This window comes from Eucyclogobius newberryi, unplaced genomic scaffold (assembly GCF_026437365.1).
Source record: "Eucyclogobius newberryi isolate DKJ021-1_F unplaced genomic scaffold, fEucNew1.0.hap1 SCAF_20, whole genome shotgun sequence".
Lineage (NCBI taxonomy): Eukaryota > Metazoa > Chordata > Actinopteri > Gobiiformes > Gobiidae > Eucyclogobius > Eucyclogobius newberryi.
The window spans coordinates 11,317,491-11,339,009 of record NW_027315835.1 but is presented as its reverse complement, the minus strand read 5'-3'; the positions used below and the strand labels follow the sequence as shown (position 1 = coordinate 11,339,009).

Genomic DNA, 21,519 nt, shown 5'->3' with positions numbered 1-21,519 from the left:
CGACTCTCAGGCCAGACCGGATCTTTCTGTGCAGAGTTTACATGTTTCTTGTCGTGTCTAGTTGGGTTTTCCTCCAGGCACTTAAAATTAGTACTTAACAGATTCTGACTGGATAAAGTCTGCTTTCCACCAATAATTCCCCAATGGCCTAGGACTATTTTGTCTTCGAACTTTATTCAAGTTTTATTAATAACGAGTTTAATTGCTTCATAGCGACAGATATGCTTTGTTAACGTGCAATGTGACACAGTCAAATCAAATGTTTCAGAATGATTCATTACTGTCTGCACATTTGTTAATTAATTAGCTTTTGTTAAGGTTTTTGTCGCTGTACAGTTCTTATAGTCTCGTGTTACAAAAGCCTGCTACAGTTTAGGGTCATCCGAGTCATCTTCAGGTCATGGATAGTTGTGTAGGGCAGCGCCAGTCCCGTGTTAAACGCTAACACTCTTTGTTATAACAGCTGACTGCGAGACGGACGGGTATCTGAGCTCCTCCGGACTGCAGGACCCCCCCGAAGCCCCCCACACCCCTCCCACGGTACGAGCAAACCCACACGCACCTAACGGACTGGCTATCCCGGCGCTGCGGTTTCCGACGGTGAGTGATGAGCCCCCCCAAAAGATCAATGGAGTCATGTAAAGACAAACAAACATACAAACAGACAAACAAACAAACAAACAAACGAGGCGAGGGTTTATAGTAAATTCACTATATTAGCAATACAAAAACCCAAATATATTTCTTTAAATTACATGAATTCAAAATATTAATATTAATTTAAATAGTATTCATGGGCTTCTGCCATTTATTTCTGAAATGTTAACCATTGCAACTGTCCTTGTTTGTCATCAAAAACCTATGAATAGAATATTATTTTACTGTCAATGGTATGTTTGTGCTTACTTGAGGGCATTTTGCTTAAAGTGTCACCAAATTATTGTTTGAAATATGCAAATTAGGCCTTTTCAGTTAAGTCTATTTTTCAAATGTTGCAAAATATTAATAGAAATGCATGAAAAAAGCACAAAGTCACATTAAATTCCATTATAGACACGGTTTGAAATAGAACTATACAACAATTTGTTAAGGAAAGAAAACCAGGTCATGCGTGTTTCTTCATATTGTTTGCCACTTAAGTGAAATATCCTATTTAACATGCACTACAAGCCCATTGTTAGATACAGAAATTTGACCCACTTGGAAAAATGAAATTATTAGGACAGCACATATTTTCTATATAAAATGTTATCAGTCTGGGATTGTAATGTTTATCCTGTGTTTCCAGAGCATCGCTGTATCCAACAACAATGAACACAGCAACTCCGGTCCCTCAAGTGGCCTCAACTCTCCCGTTGACAGGTACAACTTAAGCATCATTATCAGGCTGTATTGGACAACTATTTTATTTACTATTTGTCTTTTCAATAAAATGGTATTTAGTGTTTTGTTGTTTTTTGTTGTCCAGTATGGGGCAAGTTGACTGAAAATAACTAATTGAGATGAGTTTATGTGGAGCTGGAATGAACGACGATTTGTAAATTTAGTAATAGTTTTATATCTATATCTTTACATATATATATATTTTTATCAGCAAATATATCACACTGATTTCAGGTATGTTAGCTAGTCTTTTTTTTAATTTATCCTGCACTGTATATAACTGCACATCTGTGGTGCTGTGTGGGGCAGTCAAATGTTTATACTGCCTTGGACCCCTGTAGGTTCTATGTGATGCTGGGGGGGGCTGTTTTCACTGTTGGTGGGGTGGCGTCTGAGGCCATATGCTTTATTCCGTGGGTGAGCTGAAAAAACTCCAGGAAATAGTCTGTTTATTTTGCGTTTGGAAAAGTTTATGATCTGGAATATGTCACCATTGTTCACCCATTTGATTGATAGGATGACACTAATGTCTTTTGCATGTGCCTGCAGCTTCTCAATCTGTCCAAGGGGAATGTACTTACTACCTACTTTTATACTATACGTATATAATACGATACTTTTACCTTTTAAAGTGCTTTTTTGAAGTACATTTTACATTACGAGGGATAAACCAGGGCTAGATCAGAACTTCACAGGAGCTAAACTGCACTGAGAAAATAAAAGTTTAAATTTCAGTTACTAGCTACAGTTCCTAGCTACAGATACTAGCGCTGAGTTCAACATAACTGACACATTTTTCTTATTGAAACAATCATCTAACAAAATAAAGGTGTCAGGTTTGTCAACTATAGTGTTATTCCGGTTGGTTCGGTTACTACAACAGTTGTGGAATTACCTCTATGTATGTCACATCAGCTGCTCATGTCAAACCAGGAAGTCCTATTGTTATATATAATGTTAGATATAATCATGTTTAACAAAATATATAGTCTAACCTGTCATGTTACAGCCCCTTGAGAGATAGAAAAAATAAAAAATTGTATATCTAGACGTGGCTGGAAACCCCAAACAGGATGAGGAGCGCGTGCACTTTTTTGTTTTTTTTAATTAAAGGCTGAGCTGGAGAGGACTAGAGTGAAGAGGACAGTTACAATCCCCTCCAGGCACAGACCACACTCGAAAACTGCAGCCTCAGTGTATATGATAGTTTTGTAGTCTTACATTTTTGCTCTACCTGCACTGTCTGCATTAGATTTAAGTCAATTCTTATACATTTAGATTTTTGATTGTATGTTCTTGAACTTTGTGTTTGATCACTGGAATTTCCCCACTGTGGGACAAGTAAAGGCAGCATATGTCAGAAAATCAAGCACTCAAGCACAATTTTCCAACCCATTAGAGTGTTCTACACCTCACTGGCTTTTTGCTCATTTTTATTTGACAAACATCCACATCTTATTCAGGATGGAAGTGTCAATATATGGGGAAAGTGTCCTTATTGTGTCTATTACTCAAATCACAAGACAACCATGCTGCAGTCACATAGACAAATGCCCGGCCTATTTTCCATGCAAACACATTTGATTGTTAATATTGAGCACATGCCTTTATGACACATTTTGGCCCTGAAGTAGCAGTTGCATTATCAGGATCTGGATTGTTTAGTGTCGCTACAAATCCTGTGTATTTGAGTGACAGCTTAAGAGTGAATCAAGTATGAATACAAAATATATTCTTAGCTTGGCTCTTAGTAAAGCCCTGTATTTCTGGGTCAGCCAACAAAAGGATCATTGGGGCTATCTATCTATCTACTGTGTCTCTATTTCTAAGCAGATCTCCAACAGGGGAAACATGTTGAACTGAGGTTACCCACAAACTTTTAAATAGAGGGGGCGGGACGCTGCCAAACAGTAGGCCTTAAAGTGACCACTGCAGTTCCAAAAGCCCTCGAGGCGCAATTAACTCACTCAGCACTTTTCAAGAACATCGGAGAAAAAAATGTTCTTGAATTCTGCAAAACACGTTGGACGCCGACACTTCCGAGAACAGTCTCTGGATAAGGTTTTGCTGACAACTTTTTGAAACCGTTTGTTAATATGGAACATACCTAGATAACTGAGGGTGTGCTTTGATATTCAACTCTTGCTGATTACTTTAAAAAAACAACTTTCTTATCAAAATATCATGATCCTGAACATAGATCATACCTTAATTTACCATATCTTACTTTTTTGCTACATTATTGCATGGATCATGATAGCCTATTGCATGGATCATGATAGCCTACCTTAGTTTAATCATATATATCATCAATTTTATGATTCAATTTTAAATGTGTTACAAGCAAAACAATTTCCTTTCGTATGGTAATCTAGGCTAATAGCTAATAATGGTGGTAGTTACATTGTTGTTATATGTTGATTGTATTTTTGGCTAGTGTGGTCCTTAGCCAGCATAAATGGAGAGAATTGAACCAGGAAGTGTTTTAATAACTCAATATGCTATTCACCAACCCAACTAAACAGAAAAAAAGCCAAAAAGAGTTAAATAAACGTGTTGAATGTGTTTATTATTACAATCCAGTGCCGTGTTTATTATTGGTTGCCAGATTCAAATAATCACTTCCAACAGCTGAAGAGTGTTATGACTTCAGAACGTTCTCGAGAGGTTTTTGCGGACACATTTACAAACCATTGTTACATAAATGTGTCCCGTGGGTCTCTGCAGCTATGGCTCCGATGTGATGTCTGGACTCAGCGATGGATACGAGGGTCTGACGGAGAAGAATGAGAAACCTGCAGCGAGACGGACCGCGGCCAAACTGTTCAGGAGACGGGCTCGATCCAGACTTCGCATCACCGGGGTACGAATACTACCTTTAGTTTATATTTATATTTATTTATATATTTATTTTATAAGAAAGCTCAGTGAAATTTAAAAGTAATACATTTGGTCTGAATCTTCACATTGTATGAGTGGAACGTTGCCTTGACAGAGGTTTAAGTGCTTCCAGCTTGGATTTTTGTGATAAATATTCTTTATTTGATTTATTTATAGCTATTTTAGATTTAATATTGCATTATTAATTCACTGCATCGATAATTATGGTAAGAAATGTCGTGGCCACAACTTCCCTGAGGTAGAGTGACACACTATGCCTTGCCCAAGAACAGAAAAACAGATACACTTGATTAGCAGGTTTCAAACTGGCAACCTTTAAGTTTGTGGGCGAACGCTGTAACCACCGAGCCACTGCTGCCTCTTAGTGCACAGGATTAATTACAACTTTTTGTATCTTTTGCCTGAGCTTGTGTGAATGATTGTCAAATAAATCAACATTTTATCAAATTAAGAAAAGTGGTCTATTTACAATCATTATTTACGATTGCAGCTCCGCCCCAGTTATATAACACCGACTGTGCTTGTGCTGCTCCTCTATTGAAGACCACGTCAACTTTCTTTGTTGAAGGGGACAAACTGCGGTTGCATAACTGCTCTTGGGGACGGAAACAAACATCAACTGTGCACTGGCAGTGTAATACATCGATTCACGTGAAAAAGGTTGCAAAAGACAGACAGTACATGAGTGAAAGTACCGGTATGTTTAAAACAGAAACAAGACAGATCAATGTCAGCAGGACTAAATGGAAGCTAAACAAGAACAAAGTCAGATCCAAATCAAGACTGAGACAAGTCCTGAGCAGAACTGAGCTACAGGTCTTAAATTAGGTTTGTGTGTGCCAACCTCCCTGGGGACTAGACCTTCTGTAAAGTAACTCTTCTTTTATGAGATGAATGTGTTTACACAAGGTCTCTGTTTATAAAAAATAAATAGATAATAAATTACGGAACTAATAGGCCTGTCACCTGCTTGTGGTGGAGCAGGCTTGAACCAGGTCTAAACCAACCAGAGCTAACCCAGCTTTACCATAATAAACAAAGTCTAAACAGGAATGACTGCGGTCTGTGCCTGGTCTACATCTAACACAGGTGACCGGTCTTACCTAGAACTGAACCAGACCCAAACCAGGACTGAGACAAGCCTGGACCCGAATTTAGCTAGGTCTAAATCCGTACAAGATCAATTAAACCAACCAGAATAAACCAAGTATGGTAAAAGGTAACTTCAGTATGACTAACCCAGAGTTTCTAAATAACATAATCCATATTTTAATTAAAAAAATAATGGTTTCAGGACAGTATATTTAACACTGTACCTGTTAACAGTGATGTGTTGAAACTTATTGATGTTTCCATGTTTAACTATGGTAAACAGAGACAGCCACTACATTGACATTTCCTGTCTGCAGCTCTCTGATAAAGTGGACCGAGTCGTGGAGTGCCAGCTTCAAACCCACAATGACAAGATGGTCACGTTCAAATTCGATCTGGACGGAGACAGCCCCGAGGACATCGCCGCTGTTATGGTGAGACAGAAAAAAATCAAAACTATAGATGCCAAACATTTATAAAAACACTGCACTCACTGTATTTTTGAGTTTACAATGTTTTGCAAAGTAATCTTTTCGATATTTCTGTTTCCTTTAACATGATGGACTGTTTGTTCATTAAAGTAAACTGATTTTAATAGTTGTAGTGGTAGTCATTGAGCTTCACAGAACAGTATTTTATCTTTTTATGTTGTTAAGCATAAATATATAGTCAGCACATACGTTTCATTTAGCTTTTCAGTGACCTTGACTCTAGTAATCTCAAGAAATGTTCAAAATGAGATACTCTGATCTGGGTACTATTGTGAGATAGGGCCAATGCTTGTCGGGATACATTTTTTTAAATCTCGTTTTGGTTGACAAATTACACTGTGTGTTTCTTTTATTTCTTATTTAGATTCAGCTCGTTGTGGAGCTTTTTAATAAAATTTTGCATGTCTTTATAACTACAGCTTTATTATTTTTATATATTGACCACCTCTGATGCATTTGCTCATAGTTCTCTCTTATAAACCTGTCCTTGGCACAGTATATTACATTTACTGAGACGTAGGTAGCACGTAAAGCTTGGCTTTTTAAGAGTCATTACTGACAGTGCCGCCGGTATGTACCCAGGAGAGTACGAAGACGCTGTGGTAAAGCACTTTTTGTTCCCGGCGTGTACTGTTTTTCCTTCGCTCAAACACACTGCTCTTTTGTTTACAAGTCTTGGCACAACGGGGGTCGTTGGCATCCAAACCAGTCACTGTGGTTCAATACGAAACACTTTAAGAAGTGTCTTATGCCAGGCTGACAGCAGACAAGTTATCACGCCCAAAACACAACTCACTGTCAATTAATTATGCAAATTAATTATGTAAACACTCTCACAGACTCTTTTGGGGTTGTATTTCTGTGCCAGTCACAAACCTGGAGAAATAAGAGAGTTATTGAGTATAAAGCTACTTGATTATGGAAAATATATATAAATATAGCCGCAAGCGGCAATGATCGGCCCTCGCCACGCCGCCGCCACGCCGCAAGAGGAGGGGGCGCTAACGCGCCCAAATTGTCCTTTTATTACATCTACTGCTGAATCTGTGACGCTGTCACATCTTCTCCCCTTTGTTTTACCATCAAAAAGCAATTTTATTTTGAATTCTTGGCAAAATGTGCGGCTTTGCCGCACAGACACCGTTACTCTTAGAATAAAAATGTGGATAACTTTTGATGGTCCTGAAGATGAGTCCCTCCAAATTTCAGGTTAATATGTCTAACGCCCTAAGAGGAGTTCGTGAAAGTCTAAAGTGTAAACATGTTCTGGCGATTTCCCCATTGGAATAACATGGAAGGTTTCGGTCATCGTTACGGCAAAGCCATAACAATTATGACATGGGTCTCATTGACTTTTTTGATGGGGATGCCAAAATTGAGTTGTGTGTCAAATTTCATATAATTTCACAAAACTAAATATTTAACCTCCATATAAAATCTGTAGGGGGCGCTGTGGCGCCAAATTAATTTATTTCACTTCAAGTAGGTTTAGGGCAAAGAGTTTAACAACTGATTCTAATTTGACGTAATTCGGACTTTATCTGCGCAAACGGCAGAAATGTTAAATTTGGGAAATTTCTGAAATTCTTGCTACAGTTTGCGGCTTCGCCGCACAGAGACCGTGACAGGTATCAATGTAATTTGGATAACTTTTGATGTCCCACTCCTCAGTAGCATTTTCACCAAATTTCAGCTTTTTAGGGCCAACGCCCTGGGAGGAGTTCGTAAAAGTACGACGTTTGGAAAAACTCCGAAGTCATGTTTAGCCATTTTTGAAGCAATATGGCCGACATTTGGTTGGGCGGACGGCGTTGCCGTAATAATATTTTTTACTTCTCTTGTCACCATCTACCTCTGCGCCAAATTTCATGATTCTACGATCAGATTTTTTTGGGGTCATTTCCCATCTCTCAATGCATTTTTGGTACATTTGGGGGCGCTGACGCGCCAATTTATTTTATTTTAGAAAAAGGAAATAGCCAGAATGTAGAGAGGCACGATTTTTAGAGGTGTGCTAATTTTTGTGACTTTTCGTCAATGTTCACTGGGTGAAAAATAGGGGGGTTGGTCCCGAGAAGAAGAAGAAGAAGAAGAAGAAAGAAAGAAAGAATAATATTCCGATGCGAAAACAATGTTTCCCATTTTTCAAATATCATGAACTATACATTTTCGGAAAGCGCGAGTGTGGGTCCCTGGTCACTGACGGGTACTTTCGTTAATTTTGAGTGAGCTCCGCCCACTTTGTGTTTTTGGCCCTCTAAACAGTAATAATGTTCAATTTTTGCATTACATGTTTATATGCACGGAACATGCAAGAGATGGGGAACGTATTCGTGAGCTACTTAGCGCAAATGAGTGCTTTATATGGGGATGACGACCGCGAAGTGCTCGTTTAGTGCATACTTTTGCACGGGCTTCGCCCGTTTACAACGGTAAAGTTCCATTTTCCTACTACTAATTAGTATGCACGGGGCGTGCGTGAGTGAAGGAGTGCGTTAGTGAGTGTTTGGAAGTGGGCGAGTGCTTCACGCTCGATTTCGTGCGCATAACGTGCGCACTTTCGCTTACGAGATTAATAGGCCTCTCGCCAGCTTGTGGCGCTCGGGCCTAATTACGTATATTTGGCTCATTATTGAAATCATAATTATTTAAGATAATTACTTCTATATGCTCAAAATATACCTAATATATTTGATCTTTGATGTTTAAAAAGACAATTTGATTTATTGTGTTTTTTCTTAGTATATATTTTGTAATCGAATAGAGTCATTGTCATTCCCCAGTCTCATTCTCGTTTTACACGACACTGTCCTGTTGAATAAAACCAAAACATCCATAAAAAATAGAGTAATACTTGAACTCATACATTTAAATTTGAATAATTGCACATCCATGTTGTTTTCCAGGTGCACAGTGAGTTCATCCTGCCGTCGGAGAAGGAGGGCTTCATCTATCGAATGGGCGACATCATCAAACGGGCCGAGGCGCTGATGGCCAAAGAGCAGGAGACCAGCCATTCCAGTGGACACAGACTCCCACAGCCGGGTTTCCACAACGGAGTCAACTCTCTGTCTGCCTCTCAGGTCAGCAAGAGGAAGTGCATATGACAGGTTACACAGATCACGAAATCATAGGGAAAATCATTATACATTTAAGATTTAACTAAAAATGTTGCCTGTTTTTCCTCGGTTTGACATTTTGGTGAAGTTTATGATTGCACTTTCTGGTTGGACATTCACATTCCACAACTGTTACCTAGCAACCATACTGTAAACAAGTTCCAAAATCCACAATAGTTAAGATTTGACAAATAATAATATCAGATAACACCTTTATTTTGTTAAATGTTACATCTTTGTTGGAATATTCAATAATGATAGAATGAGGGATTATTTTTGTGGTACTTTTTTAAAATTGTCTTTAGTGTTTTTATTGTAAAACTATGATCGGTTGGACTAGCCTACCAAATAAAGTCACAAAACTCAACTCATATGCACTTTACAGGAGATGATATTGCTTTGTTTGGCTTGCTTCACAATATGGTAGCTGTTTTTACTGTTATGACATTCAAATGTACAATATTACTGTTAGCCGGCTTGCCTCTCCACAGATCTGACCTGTAACAGTGCTCATCTCTATGGAGGGAGATTAGTTTAATGCCATACTCTGAAACATTCCAGGCAAAGCACAAGCATTTCCAAGGAGAAAAGCAGCTCACGGACGCAGTGCAGCTTAAAAATTGTAGTTTATAGCAGTAATAATATTAGCCCTTGATATGTAACAGCAAACAAATCTGTTTTACTGACGCCATAAAGTTATATTGCTTCTACTCGAGCAAGCTATATATGAAAGAGTAACTTGTAAAATCACCATATAAATGACTGGCATGCGCTGAGCCAGATACTGACTTACTTACTGACCCCAGAAGGAACAAGCCAAACTGCAATAATCGTTTTTTTTTCATCATTTTGCAGTAACAGGCTTGATTTGGTGCACTTCATCCACCTCTTGCGTCAGCACCTGTTTCATTTCACAGCATTGTTTGTTCAGAATAAAGGAAGTAACATGCCTTTCCCTGTGCTTTATGACACCGGCGGTTGTCACGATCGACCGTAGTGACTCTAGCCAGGCTTAACGAACAGACCAATAAGGATGACGCATGTGCAGGGGACACCTTGTAATGCGTTTTGCACAGGAAATAAAAGCTCACTGATGTGCTATGCTCACTGCCCACTATGTCTCCGGGGACTTGGCTCCAAAGACATAAGGTTAAGTGTTCTCGACGCGGCTTCCAGTAGTAGCATATGTTCAAACGGGATATTACTTCGACCACATATGTTATAAAACGCCGTGATTTCGGAAATGTCCCCACTTTATTTGTCGCCACAGAAATATCAGTGCCAACGTATTGTCATAATTAATAATAAATTACTTTCCAGTGTCCAAGCTTACGCCAGTGTTGCCATAATACATAGTTAGAATGTACTAATCTGCTGCTGGAAATAAAAAGCTTCCAGGAAAAAGAGCTAGCGTGTTGACAATGATCTAACTCACAACTGGATAGTACATTCACATTCGGGATGCAAGATTGAAAACATGGTGTGTCAGTTCATATTCCAGTCTTTTTGTCAGTTCTCCAGGACCCGTTAAACTATATAGTGTGTTGTTTGAACATAAAACTTTGAACACAATCCGACAAACGCATAAATTGCAAGTGTAATCTCAATTAGATTTTTTTGTCATTGTTCAAATCTAACTTTAATTCATGTTTACTCCTATTTCTTTTTGTCACTGTATTTCATCTGCTCCTTTAAATTGAGCAGTTTGCATTTTCTTATAAGTCAGATGCATTTTTGGCACCTTCAATTTGGCATTTATTCAATGTTTTTTCTGTCCTGTTCGTCCCTAAAATAACTAAATCAGTTGGACTTCTGTTCTGTGCTTCAAGACTTAAATGTCAAAACACAGAAGCAGCTGCTGTAATATGTTTTCTCCCGAGTGGGCCACCTTTATCAGCACAGAAAGATGTTTCCAACCTCCTGGGCTCGACAGAATTACACCAAACCGCTGAGGACGAGCCCCTTTGGCTTAGGCCCAGCACCTGATTAAAACAAGTCACGGACCGCGTTTCCCAAGATCCTCTCTGACTCCTCTCCCAGGCTGTTTGTACTGTCCAAAGCAGTTTGTTTAGTTAAGGCTGGATAAAAGCTTTTATGTTAGCTCTACCCCAGACTGTGGCACTTGTGCTGAGGCAAACAAACTGCATTTAAATAGGACAATAAAATATATGCTTTTAGTTTTGTGCGCAGAGACTCATTTGAGATTCTTAGAAGACTAGAAACACGCCGAGTCTTCTCTTCTTTGCCACGACAGTAGAGAATTAGCCCCCCAGTAATGAGTAAACAACTTAACATATTGATTTTACTCCGTTTCGAGCTCAGATGCTTGCTAATATAACTTTAATCAAACTGGTACTATTTTGTTTTTGTGCCTGTCTGTTATTTGTTTGAATTATATTACATTTATGACATCAATGAGCTTAACTAAATACTTTCCCATGAAATTACATCAATGTTTTTTTTTCCCTGGCGTGGCTTCTGTGAATGTCTGTTGCTGTTGCTCGAGGGCATAAAAGCAGTAAACATAAAATGAATCAACTTTTTAAATGCAGTTCGACCACACTGAATCGTTGTTGATGAATAGTGCACAGTGAGCGCTTGAAAAGCACATGGCAGTAATGAGTTTTTCCCTCTCTCTCTCTTTTTATAAATCCTTACAGCCGAATCTGCACAGTCACGGCATGTCTCGAACGCACTCCTCCTCCTCGCTGCCTGGTAAGTGTCATGTCTGAATGAGCTGACTTCCTTATATGCCCTGTTCTTTTCTCCATGCTCTCATGTTATCTCACCCCTCCCGAGGTTTAATGGTCTTTGGGTTGAGCACTTTGACTGCTCCAGATAACAATGATGTCAGGATTGTTCGGTTTATGGATAATCGTGATTATTCAGGTCCTAAAATTAAGTTATTACTAAAATAATAATAATTGTGATCATTTTAGAAGCAAAATTGAGCTATACAATTTTGTCTTTTGGTTTAACGCAGTTGGAATGAAAGAAAATGAAATAGTTCCCAGTTGTTTGATCTTAATTTTAGTAAATAATTGTTTAATCGTGTTGTTTTTTTCTCACAATAATCGTAACACTAATATTTGAAAATTAAATACCGAAATTACATACCGAAACAAATTAAATATTGGTATGTACTATGTAACTTTTCTGGTGGCCGGTATGCCAGCTGCTTGTCTCTTTGTAAATGATATTGCTTTGCCTAGAATGTTCCACACTATGGCAAAAGCACCTCCACTTTACAAATTACACCTTCAAATAGAGTAACTGGGAACATTTTAGTTTATTCAGGTCCAGGCTTGTCTCAGTCCTGGTTTGGGTCTGGTTCAGTTCTTGGTAACAGTTTATAAATTATTGTTCACCATAAGGCTGCAACGATTAATCAACTACACAAAATTAACACAGTCATATTTTGACCATTGTAATTGTTATCTGGACTGTACAGACTCTCAAACGAATGAATCATGTCATCAATAATACACTTAATTTGTAAATAGACTATCTGGGAACCTTCAGTCCCCATATTTCAACCTTTTATTTGGTTGATAATTTATGGTCTTGTACAATGGAAAGAATTGTTTGGCCAACTATTCATTAATCATGTTAGTCAAGTCTTCAGATGTTAATTAATATAATTCTGAACCCTATTAGATTAGTATTCATGTAAAAAAGAAATCGACATCTTCCAGCCTTATTCCTTCAGTCTCTGGAAACACCATCAGCTGAACTAACACTGCTTCTTTAGTGTTTTCTCTGTGCATGTTTTGTAGTTTAGTAGTAGTACGTCGCCTGCTCTTATGCATGTATCTTGTCTTAGATTTTAGCCCGAGCTCAGGGGCGCACAGCTCGGCCCTGTGCCCCAAAGGAGATGCTTCGAGTGCAGACATTACTCCACCTACACGGCCCCTCTTACGCTCACAGTCTTTCCACAATGCTCCAGGTAAAACGCCCACTGAAAAAAAGAACGACAAACAATATCTTTGTGAGTTAAAATGGCTTGAATTCACAATATTTATTTTGTTTTTGAGTAGTATATAGTTTGTTATTAGTTAGTTTGCCTAGATTTTGGATTCAATGTATTTCTTTCTGGTTTACATTTGTACTAATCTTACACCACAGACACAGCATTTAGCTTGAAACATTAATCATTTAGTCAGAATTACCTTGAAATAAACCCAACACTCTAAATCTGCAACTTGTCAAAACTACTAAAATAAGTATTCTGAATTTGGGTGATTCTAACTCTCACATGGCTCTCCATTTTTCACAATGCGCTGCAATAAACAACACCAAAAAGCTGCTATTGTCAACTTTCTCATGCGTTTGGCCCTGTAAGAACCTCTTGGCTGCCTCCTGTCCTCTCTGGGTATTGTTCTGCTTGTATGGCGCCAGTTGACAACGCTCGTCAATGCCTTCATCTGTGCTGCCTCATAGCCGGGCCTCCGGGGTAATTACCTCACCTGAAGGCGGCTCTCCGCTTTCAGAAGGAGCTGCTGTTGAATGCCGTTGCTGTAAAACTCGAGCTCGACTTCGCAACATCTGTGTCCCAGGACAAACTCCTCCCGAATTTCCAAGAAAGCCTCCGCCGCATTTAAAGAGCCTCGCTGTAGGGGAGAGGCATCTGAAGTCAATTAGAGACCACATAACCAGAGACGGTGCAGAGGAGGCAAGAACTGTACCCCGAGTAACTCAAAACATAGCTGCAATTTAGAGGAAAAGGATGTAAAACATATGGATGAAATGTTTGATGTGTTTTTTGAAGTGATAGCGCAAAATAACATATGAGCTATATTATAAATTGCATCGATAATGGACACACAACATACAATTAATACTTATCACGTGTTGACAATATTTTGAAACCAGTAGATACACCTAACAAAAGCAATGTGTCAAAAATACTTGTATTATTTATTTATTAGATATAGAAAGTGCACGTTATTGAACATCTGTGGCAGTTACAGTGTGAATTGTATAGTTTTTAGCTCTTCTCTGGTAATTGAACAAAAGAACTTGATTTTAAACAGCTCTTTTTTTGCTACTTTAAAACCACTCACTGCACGATTGAGCTTGGCCTGAATGACTTTTCAATCGTCGTGGAAACAGCACATTTGCATCATCAGAAACAGGAGGTGCGGTTTTTAAACTGTGAAGTCACTGTTGTAGTAAATGTCAAATCAGTGGCTACGTCGTGCTCTGCCAATCCCAAAGGAGTAAGGCCTATTTCCGAACCACTTAATTTAACTGGTTTAATCTTGAACAGTGGGGGACGCTTTGTGACCCAAGTCTCCCAGTGTTCAGAAATCTCCTCGGATCATCCACACACTTGCCACAATTCTTTATATCAATAGCAAATACAATGCAAACATAAGTAAATGATGACCCATGTGTTAGGATGTTCTATGTAGGATGTTATTTGAACAGATTGCATTGACATGTGACCTACATCAGAGCGAGGTCGCGTCTCATTTGACCTCTAACTCAGTCCAGCTGTGCTTCTCCTTGGACAGTATATGGAAGAATACTTTCATACTGAATACCTGCAATAAAATGTATTGTGTAACCTATTCTGTTACACAATCCAATCAGAGTACTGTATTCTGGATACTTAAAATACTTTCCGTTACATTATAGTTTTGTGTAAAAACATGACTTCTGAGTAAAACAGCTTTAGGTTTGTTCTGCATTTATTCACTGATTTTCTATCTCGCTACATGATCAAATATCACATGTATTTTAGAAAAGTATCTATTCTGAATACCATCAATTGAAAACTGTAGCAGAATATTTCAAAATTAAGTATTTTTGGTACATGTATTTAGTTACTTCCCAACACTGTCCATGGAGTTGTAATGCAATACTGTGGAACATCCCTGACAAAGCAATTACATCTCCATGGATACAAGCTGGCAACGAACCATCCACCTAAAAAGTTACATAATGCACCTCTAAAACAGTAGCACATTTACTACCCCATTAAAGTTTGGAGGCCCCTAGTGGTTGGGTACAAACAGTACTTCCACAGATGTACACGTGTGTGCCATTAAAACCTCTTCATTATCTCGTCCCATTCACATTGATTACCTCAGAGCCACAAGAGCCGCAGGTTGGACCACTTTGACTTATGAGGTTGATTAACGCTGGAAACTGTCTCAAACAGAATGTCTTTGTTCGCCATGGAAACCATTATTTACTCCGGGAAAAGGGGAGAGGAAAGACTTATATGCTTCATGTAACAGGCGTCTTGGCAGGGGGCGCAGGAAGGATTGGAGTCACAAAACCCACTGGGACTAAATGAACAAATAAAATGGTCCTTTTGGGTCAGGGCGGTCCAATTTTCCACAGTTTCGTTTTTTTTACCTACTGTTCCGATTTTGACATCCTTTATAGAAGATTACATAATATACTAAATCTGTAACACTGAGTTTATCATTGAAAATCTACATTATTTAAATGTTGATTTGGCATAGATTTGGAGGCTGGCACAGGTTCTCTTTTTAAATAATACAAAAAACATATTCAGACATAAATGCAATTGGTTTTATACTGTACCACTGTCTGGCGGTTAGGGTTCTCAAACAACCACAATCACGACCACATATAAATAGGACACGATTTGACCTGGCATGAACTACCGGCATGTATTTGGGGCTCAAAATTCCTGCCATGGACTCAATGAATGATACCTTTGGAGCTTACTTATGGCAGTGGGGGAAATTAAAGGCCATATAGCAACAAAATAGATGACCAAAGGACTGGGCCGTCTAAAAAAAAAAAAAATGACATTGGGATTTTATGGACTAAATGAGATTTATATGCTGGACAATATGTGACGTAATCGTTTTTGTTGTGTTCTGTGTGTAACACTGGTTAGGTGTTCTGTGGGTGCGAGTCTGCTTTGATTACAAAACAAACCAGTCAGTGTGGGTCAAAGCCTTAAAGGCAGCTTTTATTTAAAACAATATAAAAAGGTCTGATAAAGAGTTGGTGAGGGTCCACTCTAGCTGGGGAGGGAGAGGCAAACTACAAGTGACAAAACAAACAAGATTAAAGAAAACCAACCATTACCATAACTTAAAACACTCAGTGCCACCATCACCAATAACTATAAATAAAATCACCCACTAAAGTGAGCCCCAATCCTCCCCGGCAACCTCAGGACCGACACCAACTACTGTTAAAACAAGCAATATAAAACTGTATAAAAACGGACTATATAAACGGCAACACGCACTTCGCCTGTAAACACAATGCTGTTGCAATTGTATTAGACAGTTACATTAGTTGAATATTAAATATAAAATATAAAAGCGTTAAAACATTAAAAGCAATCATCCGCTCACCAGCCACCAACATGTGCTCTGGCCTGCCCAGGAAGAGGAAGTGACGTTGTTGTTGTAGTTGTTACCGCCAGACTTTATTCCTCAGACTTGTCGTAGTCCTCAGACTCTGTCGTAGTCCGTAAAAGTACTCCTCCCATTGCTTTGGTGTTACAAAGCCCATGAGGTCATGATATGTCTTTGTGACTAGAATAGTTGTTGTTTCAGAGACCAACCGGAAGTGACATTCACGACCCCTGACCTTTATGTGCAGTCATGTGACTAAGTCACATGACTGGGCTTGCCTTGCCACATGTGTTTTATGTGTTTAAAATGTAAAGAGACAGTGTAATATGAATCAAGGTTGAAATTAAATTGGCAAGCTTAATATTTGTATATTAGTCAGTTCACATATTCTTTTCTGTTTCTTTTTTGTCTTCCAGGATCGCCTCAGCACAATTACACCCATCACCAGAACCCGGCCTCCCTCTACCCCCATCACCACCAGCAGCACTACCAACTCCCCTTCATGGGTCCCACCCACTTCCCGTTCCCTTACCCGGGCTCCCCTGGCTCCTCCTCCCCGAAACAGTCGTCGGGACCACACCACGCCCCCCTCACGCGCGGAGCCAGTAACCCCAACTTCCCATCAGCCCCCTCACCCAGCCCGGGGTCCCCTAACACCCAAACTGAGACCAGCCCGAGCTCTGGCAGCAACGAAAATCTGGACGCGAACCACCCAAATCCGCAAAACATATGGCCGCCGCACTCTCAGCCACTGTTTTCGTTGGCTAACGTGATCTCAATGGCGATGAGCATGGCGCAGTCTTTCATTCCGCCTCAAGGCATGCATTCGTATCCCGGTTACCATCCCCATCTTCCTCCTCATATGCAACCCCAGTCTGGATACCAACCTGTGTTTTCCCCCCAGTACGCCCAAAACGGAATGGAAGTCCCCTATCCCAACGCAAATGTCCCATCAAACTACCACAACGCGGAGACATCCCCCCAAACGCCATGGCAGCACAATTTCTCCCCCTCCACGTCCCCTTTGGCCAGACACGAGCACCTGCAGCGAACTGATGTCCAGGTTCCGTCAAATGGGAGTCGAGTGGACGACAATCACAATTTTACCGATACAGCGAATATGATGAGCTCGACCTCTTCGTCCAATCTCTCCTCTTCACCAAGCGAGAGCCCGGACAACACCGTGAGTCGACAGTCCTCACTAAAAAATGTGTGTTAACTGGGTCATAACCGCAAAAAATGATTACACGGTTCACTCAAGGCTAATCAGTACAACACAGTCACTGATTACGGATTTTTAAATTACAACTGCAATGATGTAAAAATACGTAAGCGACTGCAAATCATTCACACAAATCTTTTTTTCGGTTGTTAGTCATGAAACACAAATTAAAGCACAAGAAGAGGTGTGTAAATGGCATTAATTACAATAGAAAAGGGGTGTCCAAACTGTGACCCGAGGACAAATGTGGCTCTCACAACAATTTTTATTCTCAGGACTCTCCGAGAATTTGCCCAAATATTAGTTTCATTGCATTCTTTACAATTTTAAGATATAATTTCCCATTTTTTCTGCATATTTATTAGAATAGAACTTCATTTTTTATGTCAGAAATAAAAATGGTAAATTGAGTAGCACTTAACGTCCATCTTAATACATTTATAGGCATTCAAATAATAACCTATACCATTCTCTATATTTGTTGGTCATTTCACATTATTACAGTAAACATAACATAGGGACATGGATTGCAAATCTCATGTCAATAGTATAATTACAAATACATAGACTGAGAAATACGGTGACTCCTCCTGTATAGTTTTGACCTTTTTAAAAATGTAAACATGTCTGAAACACCGCACTTTTATAACCATTATTTTCTTTTTGCTTTCTAGTTAACATATTTGACTTCTCCAATAAACCCCGCTGTGAGTGAAAGGATCTGCAGTAGCCCTAAACCAACACCGTCTCCCTCCAGCTCCGGTAAGTCCTTCTGTACATTTATAGCCCTGGTTTTCCTGCATCTTTACGTCATAAACACATTCTGTCATATATGTAACTGGCTGCTGGCTCGAGGTGCAAGAAAATGTCTGTGTTATGCGTCAAACAGCCCTCACATACCTGTCTGTGTGTATGCAACTGCTGCCAGTTGCACATATTACAACATTGTCTCACCTTGGATTTTTATGATTCAGGGTTTTATAGTCACTATTTCGATATTTCGTGTAATAACTATAAACAATCGGTGTTAAGCTGTGAAGTTATGTAAAGAATATGTGTGTCTGGACCGGGTCAAATTGAAACAGTGCTTACATTATAGTAGAATAAGTCAAGGTTATGGAGACTTGGCATAAGATTGAAGTGATTAAACTTTATTGATCCTGAGGGATTACAGCAGCTAAAGAAATATAGTATACAAAAACATTCTCTATAATTTAGATGAAATGAAATAGAAATACAATAAGAACAATAACAAATATAGCCGCAAGCGGCAATGATCGGCCCTCGCCACGCCGCCGCCACACCGCCGCCACGCCGCAAGAGGAGGGGGCGCTAACGCGCCCCAATTGTCCTTTTATTACGCCTACTGCTGAATCTGTGACGCTGTCACATCTTCTCCCCTTTGTTTTACCATCAAAAAGCTATTTTATTTTGAATTCTTGGCAAAATGTGCAGCTTTGCCGCACAGACACCGTGACTCTTTGAATGAAAATGTGGATAACTTTTGATGGTCCTGAAGATGAGTCTCACCAAATTTCAGGTTAATAGGGCTGACGCCCTGGGAGGAGTTTGTGAAAGTCTAAAGTGTAAACATGTTCTGGCGATTTCCCCATTGGAATAACATGAAAGGTTTCGGTCATCGTTACGGCAACGCCATAACAATTATGACATGGGTCTCATTGACTTTTTTGATGGGGATGCTAAAATTGAGTTGTGTGTCAAATTTCATATAATTTCGCAAAACTAAACATTTAACCTCCATATAAAATCTGTAGGGGGCGCTGTGGCGCCAAATGAATTTATTTCACTTCAAGTAGGTTTAGGGCAAAGAGTTTAACAACTGATTCTAATTTGACGCAATTCGGACTTTATCTGCGCAAACGGCAGAAATTTTAAATATGGGAGATTTCTGAAATTCTAGCTACAGTTTGCGGCATCGCCGCACCGAGACCGTGAGAGGTATCAATGTAATTTGGATAACTTTTGATGTCCCACTCCTCAGTAGCATTTTCACCAAATTTCAGCTTTTTAGGGCCAACGCCCTGGGAGGAGTTCGTAAAAGTACGACGTTTGGAAAAACTCCGAAGTCATGTTTAGCCATTTTTGAAGCAATATGGCCGGCATTTGGTTGGGCGGACGGCGTTGCCGTAATAATATTTTTTACTTCTCTTGTCACCATCTACCTCTGCGCCAAATTTCATGATTCTACGATCAGATTTTTTTTGGGTCATTTCCCATCTCTCAATGCATTTTTGGTACATTTGGGGGCGCTGACGCGCCAATTTTTTTTATTTTAGAAAAGGGAAATAGCCAGAATGTAGAGAGGCACGATTTTTAGAGGTGTGCAAATTTTTGTGACTTTTCGTCAATGTTCACTGGGTGAAAAATAGGGGGGTTGGTCCCGAGAAGAAGAAGAAGAAAGAAAGAATAATATTCCGATGCGAAAACAATGTTTCCCATTTTTCAAATATCATAAACTATACATTTTCGGAAAGCGCTCGCGCTTTCCTACCTCATGGTGTGGGTCCCTGGTCACTGACGGGTACTTTCGTTAAATTTTGAGTGGGCTCCGCCCACTTTGTGTTTTTGGCCCTCTATACAGTAATCTCGTCATCTCAATGTAAAGTGCTCGTTTAGTGCGCACTTTTGCACGGGCTTCGCCCGTTTACAACGGTAATGTTCCATTTTCCTACTACTAATTAGTATGCACGGGGCGTGCATGAGTGAAGGAGTGCGTTAGTGAGTGTTTGGAAGTGGGCGAGCGCTTCGCGCTCGATTTCGTGCGCACTACGTGCGCACTTTCGCAGCCGTGCTTCGCACGGCCTTACGAGATTAATAGGCCTCTCGCCAGCTTGTGGCGCTCGGGCCTAATAATATTTTTAGCAAAAACAATATAGCCGTTTCCACGATAACAACAAATGATACATCGTTTGAAAGCTCTAAGCCTTCCCGATGCCGTCATGGGGAATCATCATTACGAGCGCTTACGCGCTCGTCACTCCCTATTCCGTCGGGATGCCCCGCCCACTCCCCATAGACTTCCATTGATTTGAGCAGATACAAGCATGACCCATGCCTGCGGCATGGATTTTCGCGTACGGGACGATGCCAGGAGGGTTTTTGGAGGAATGCAGCGCTTCGCGCTGCTGTTGTCAACAATGAGTGAATGGGCTACGCCCATTCACTCATTGTTGACTATTTCTGTCATAGCAGGAGTAAGTATGCATGATCCATGCCTTCGGCATGGGCTAGTTCACTGTACTTGCCAGGGGCGACGGGGTACCACTTGGTCAGACAGTTGCAACGCTGCCGAAGGCAGCGTTGCGGGAGCAATAGGCCCTCCGCCCTGCTGGGGCTCGGGCCTAATAAATAATAATATTTTTAGCAAAAACAATATAGCCGTTTCCCCTATAACAACAAATTATACATCGTTTGAAAGCTCTAAGCCTTCCCGATGCCGCCATGGGGTGGAATCATCATTACGAGCGCTTACGCGCTCGTCACTCCCTATTCCATCGGGATGCCCCGCCCACTCCCCATAGACTTCCATTGATTTGAGCAGATACAAGCATGGCCCATGCCTGCGGCATGGATTCTCGCGTACGGGACGATGCCAGGAGGGTTTTTGGAGGAATGCAGCGCTTCGCGCTGCTTGTTGTCATAGCAGGAGTAAGTATGCATGATCCATGCCTTCGGCATGGGCTAGTTCACTGTACTTGCCAGGGGCGACGGGGTACCAAACATGCGGGCTGCTCCCGCATGTTTGGTCAGACAGTTGCAACGCTGCCTTCGGCAGCGTTGCGGGAGCAATAGGCCCTCCACCCTGCTGGGGCTCGGGCCTAATAATGATGATACATTTTTAAAAATAAAAAGATAAACAGTGCAAAATAAGTAAACTGTGAAAAGCATTTGATGATTTAAATATGTTTATAATGTTTTGGAGGATTTTGGACACAAAT

The 21,519-nt window shown here is 40.1% G+C and overlaps 1 protein-coding gene across 2 annotated transcripts in view; it reads left to right on the top strand.

Annotated features, from left to right (window-relative positions):
* Positions 1-21,519, top strand: part of wnk4a (WNK lysine deficient protein kinase 4a) — a 63,977-nt gene that overhangs the window by 37,720 nt on the left and 4,738 nt on the right. Inside the window, exons 9-16 of one of the 2 annotated variants that reach the window (XM_072456689.1) lie at positions 464-540; positions 1,289-1,362; positions 4,111-4,246; positions 5,694-5,810; positions 8,774-8,950; positions 11,647-11,701; positions 16,755-17,521; positions 18,235-18,322. In XM_072456689.1, coding sequence (XP_072312790.1) covers positions 464-540; positions 1,289-1,362; positions 4,111-4,246; positions 5,694-5,810; positions 8,774-8,950; positions 11,647-11,701; positions 16,755-17,521; positions 18,235-18,322 — 1,491 coding nt within the window. Of the gene's footprint in view, positions 1-463; positions 601-1,288; positions 1,363-4,110; positions 4,247-5,693; positions 5,811-8,773; positions 8,951-11,646; positions 11,702-16,754; positions 17,522-18,234; positions 18,323-21,519 lie in introns of both variants that reach the window. The other variant, XM_072456688.1, reaches the window with a different exon arrangement.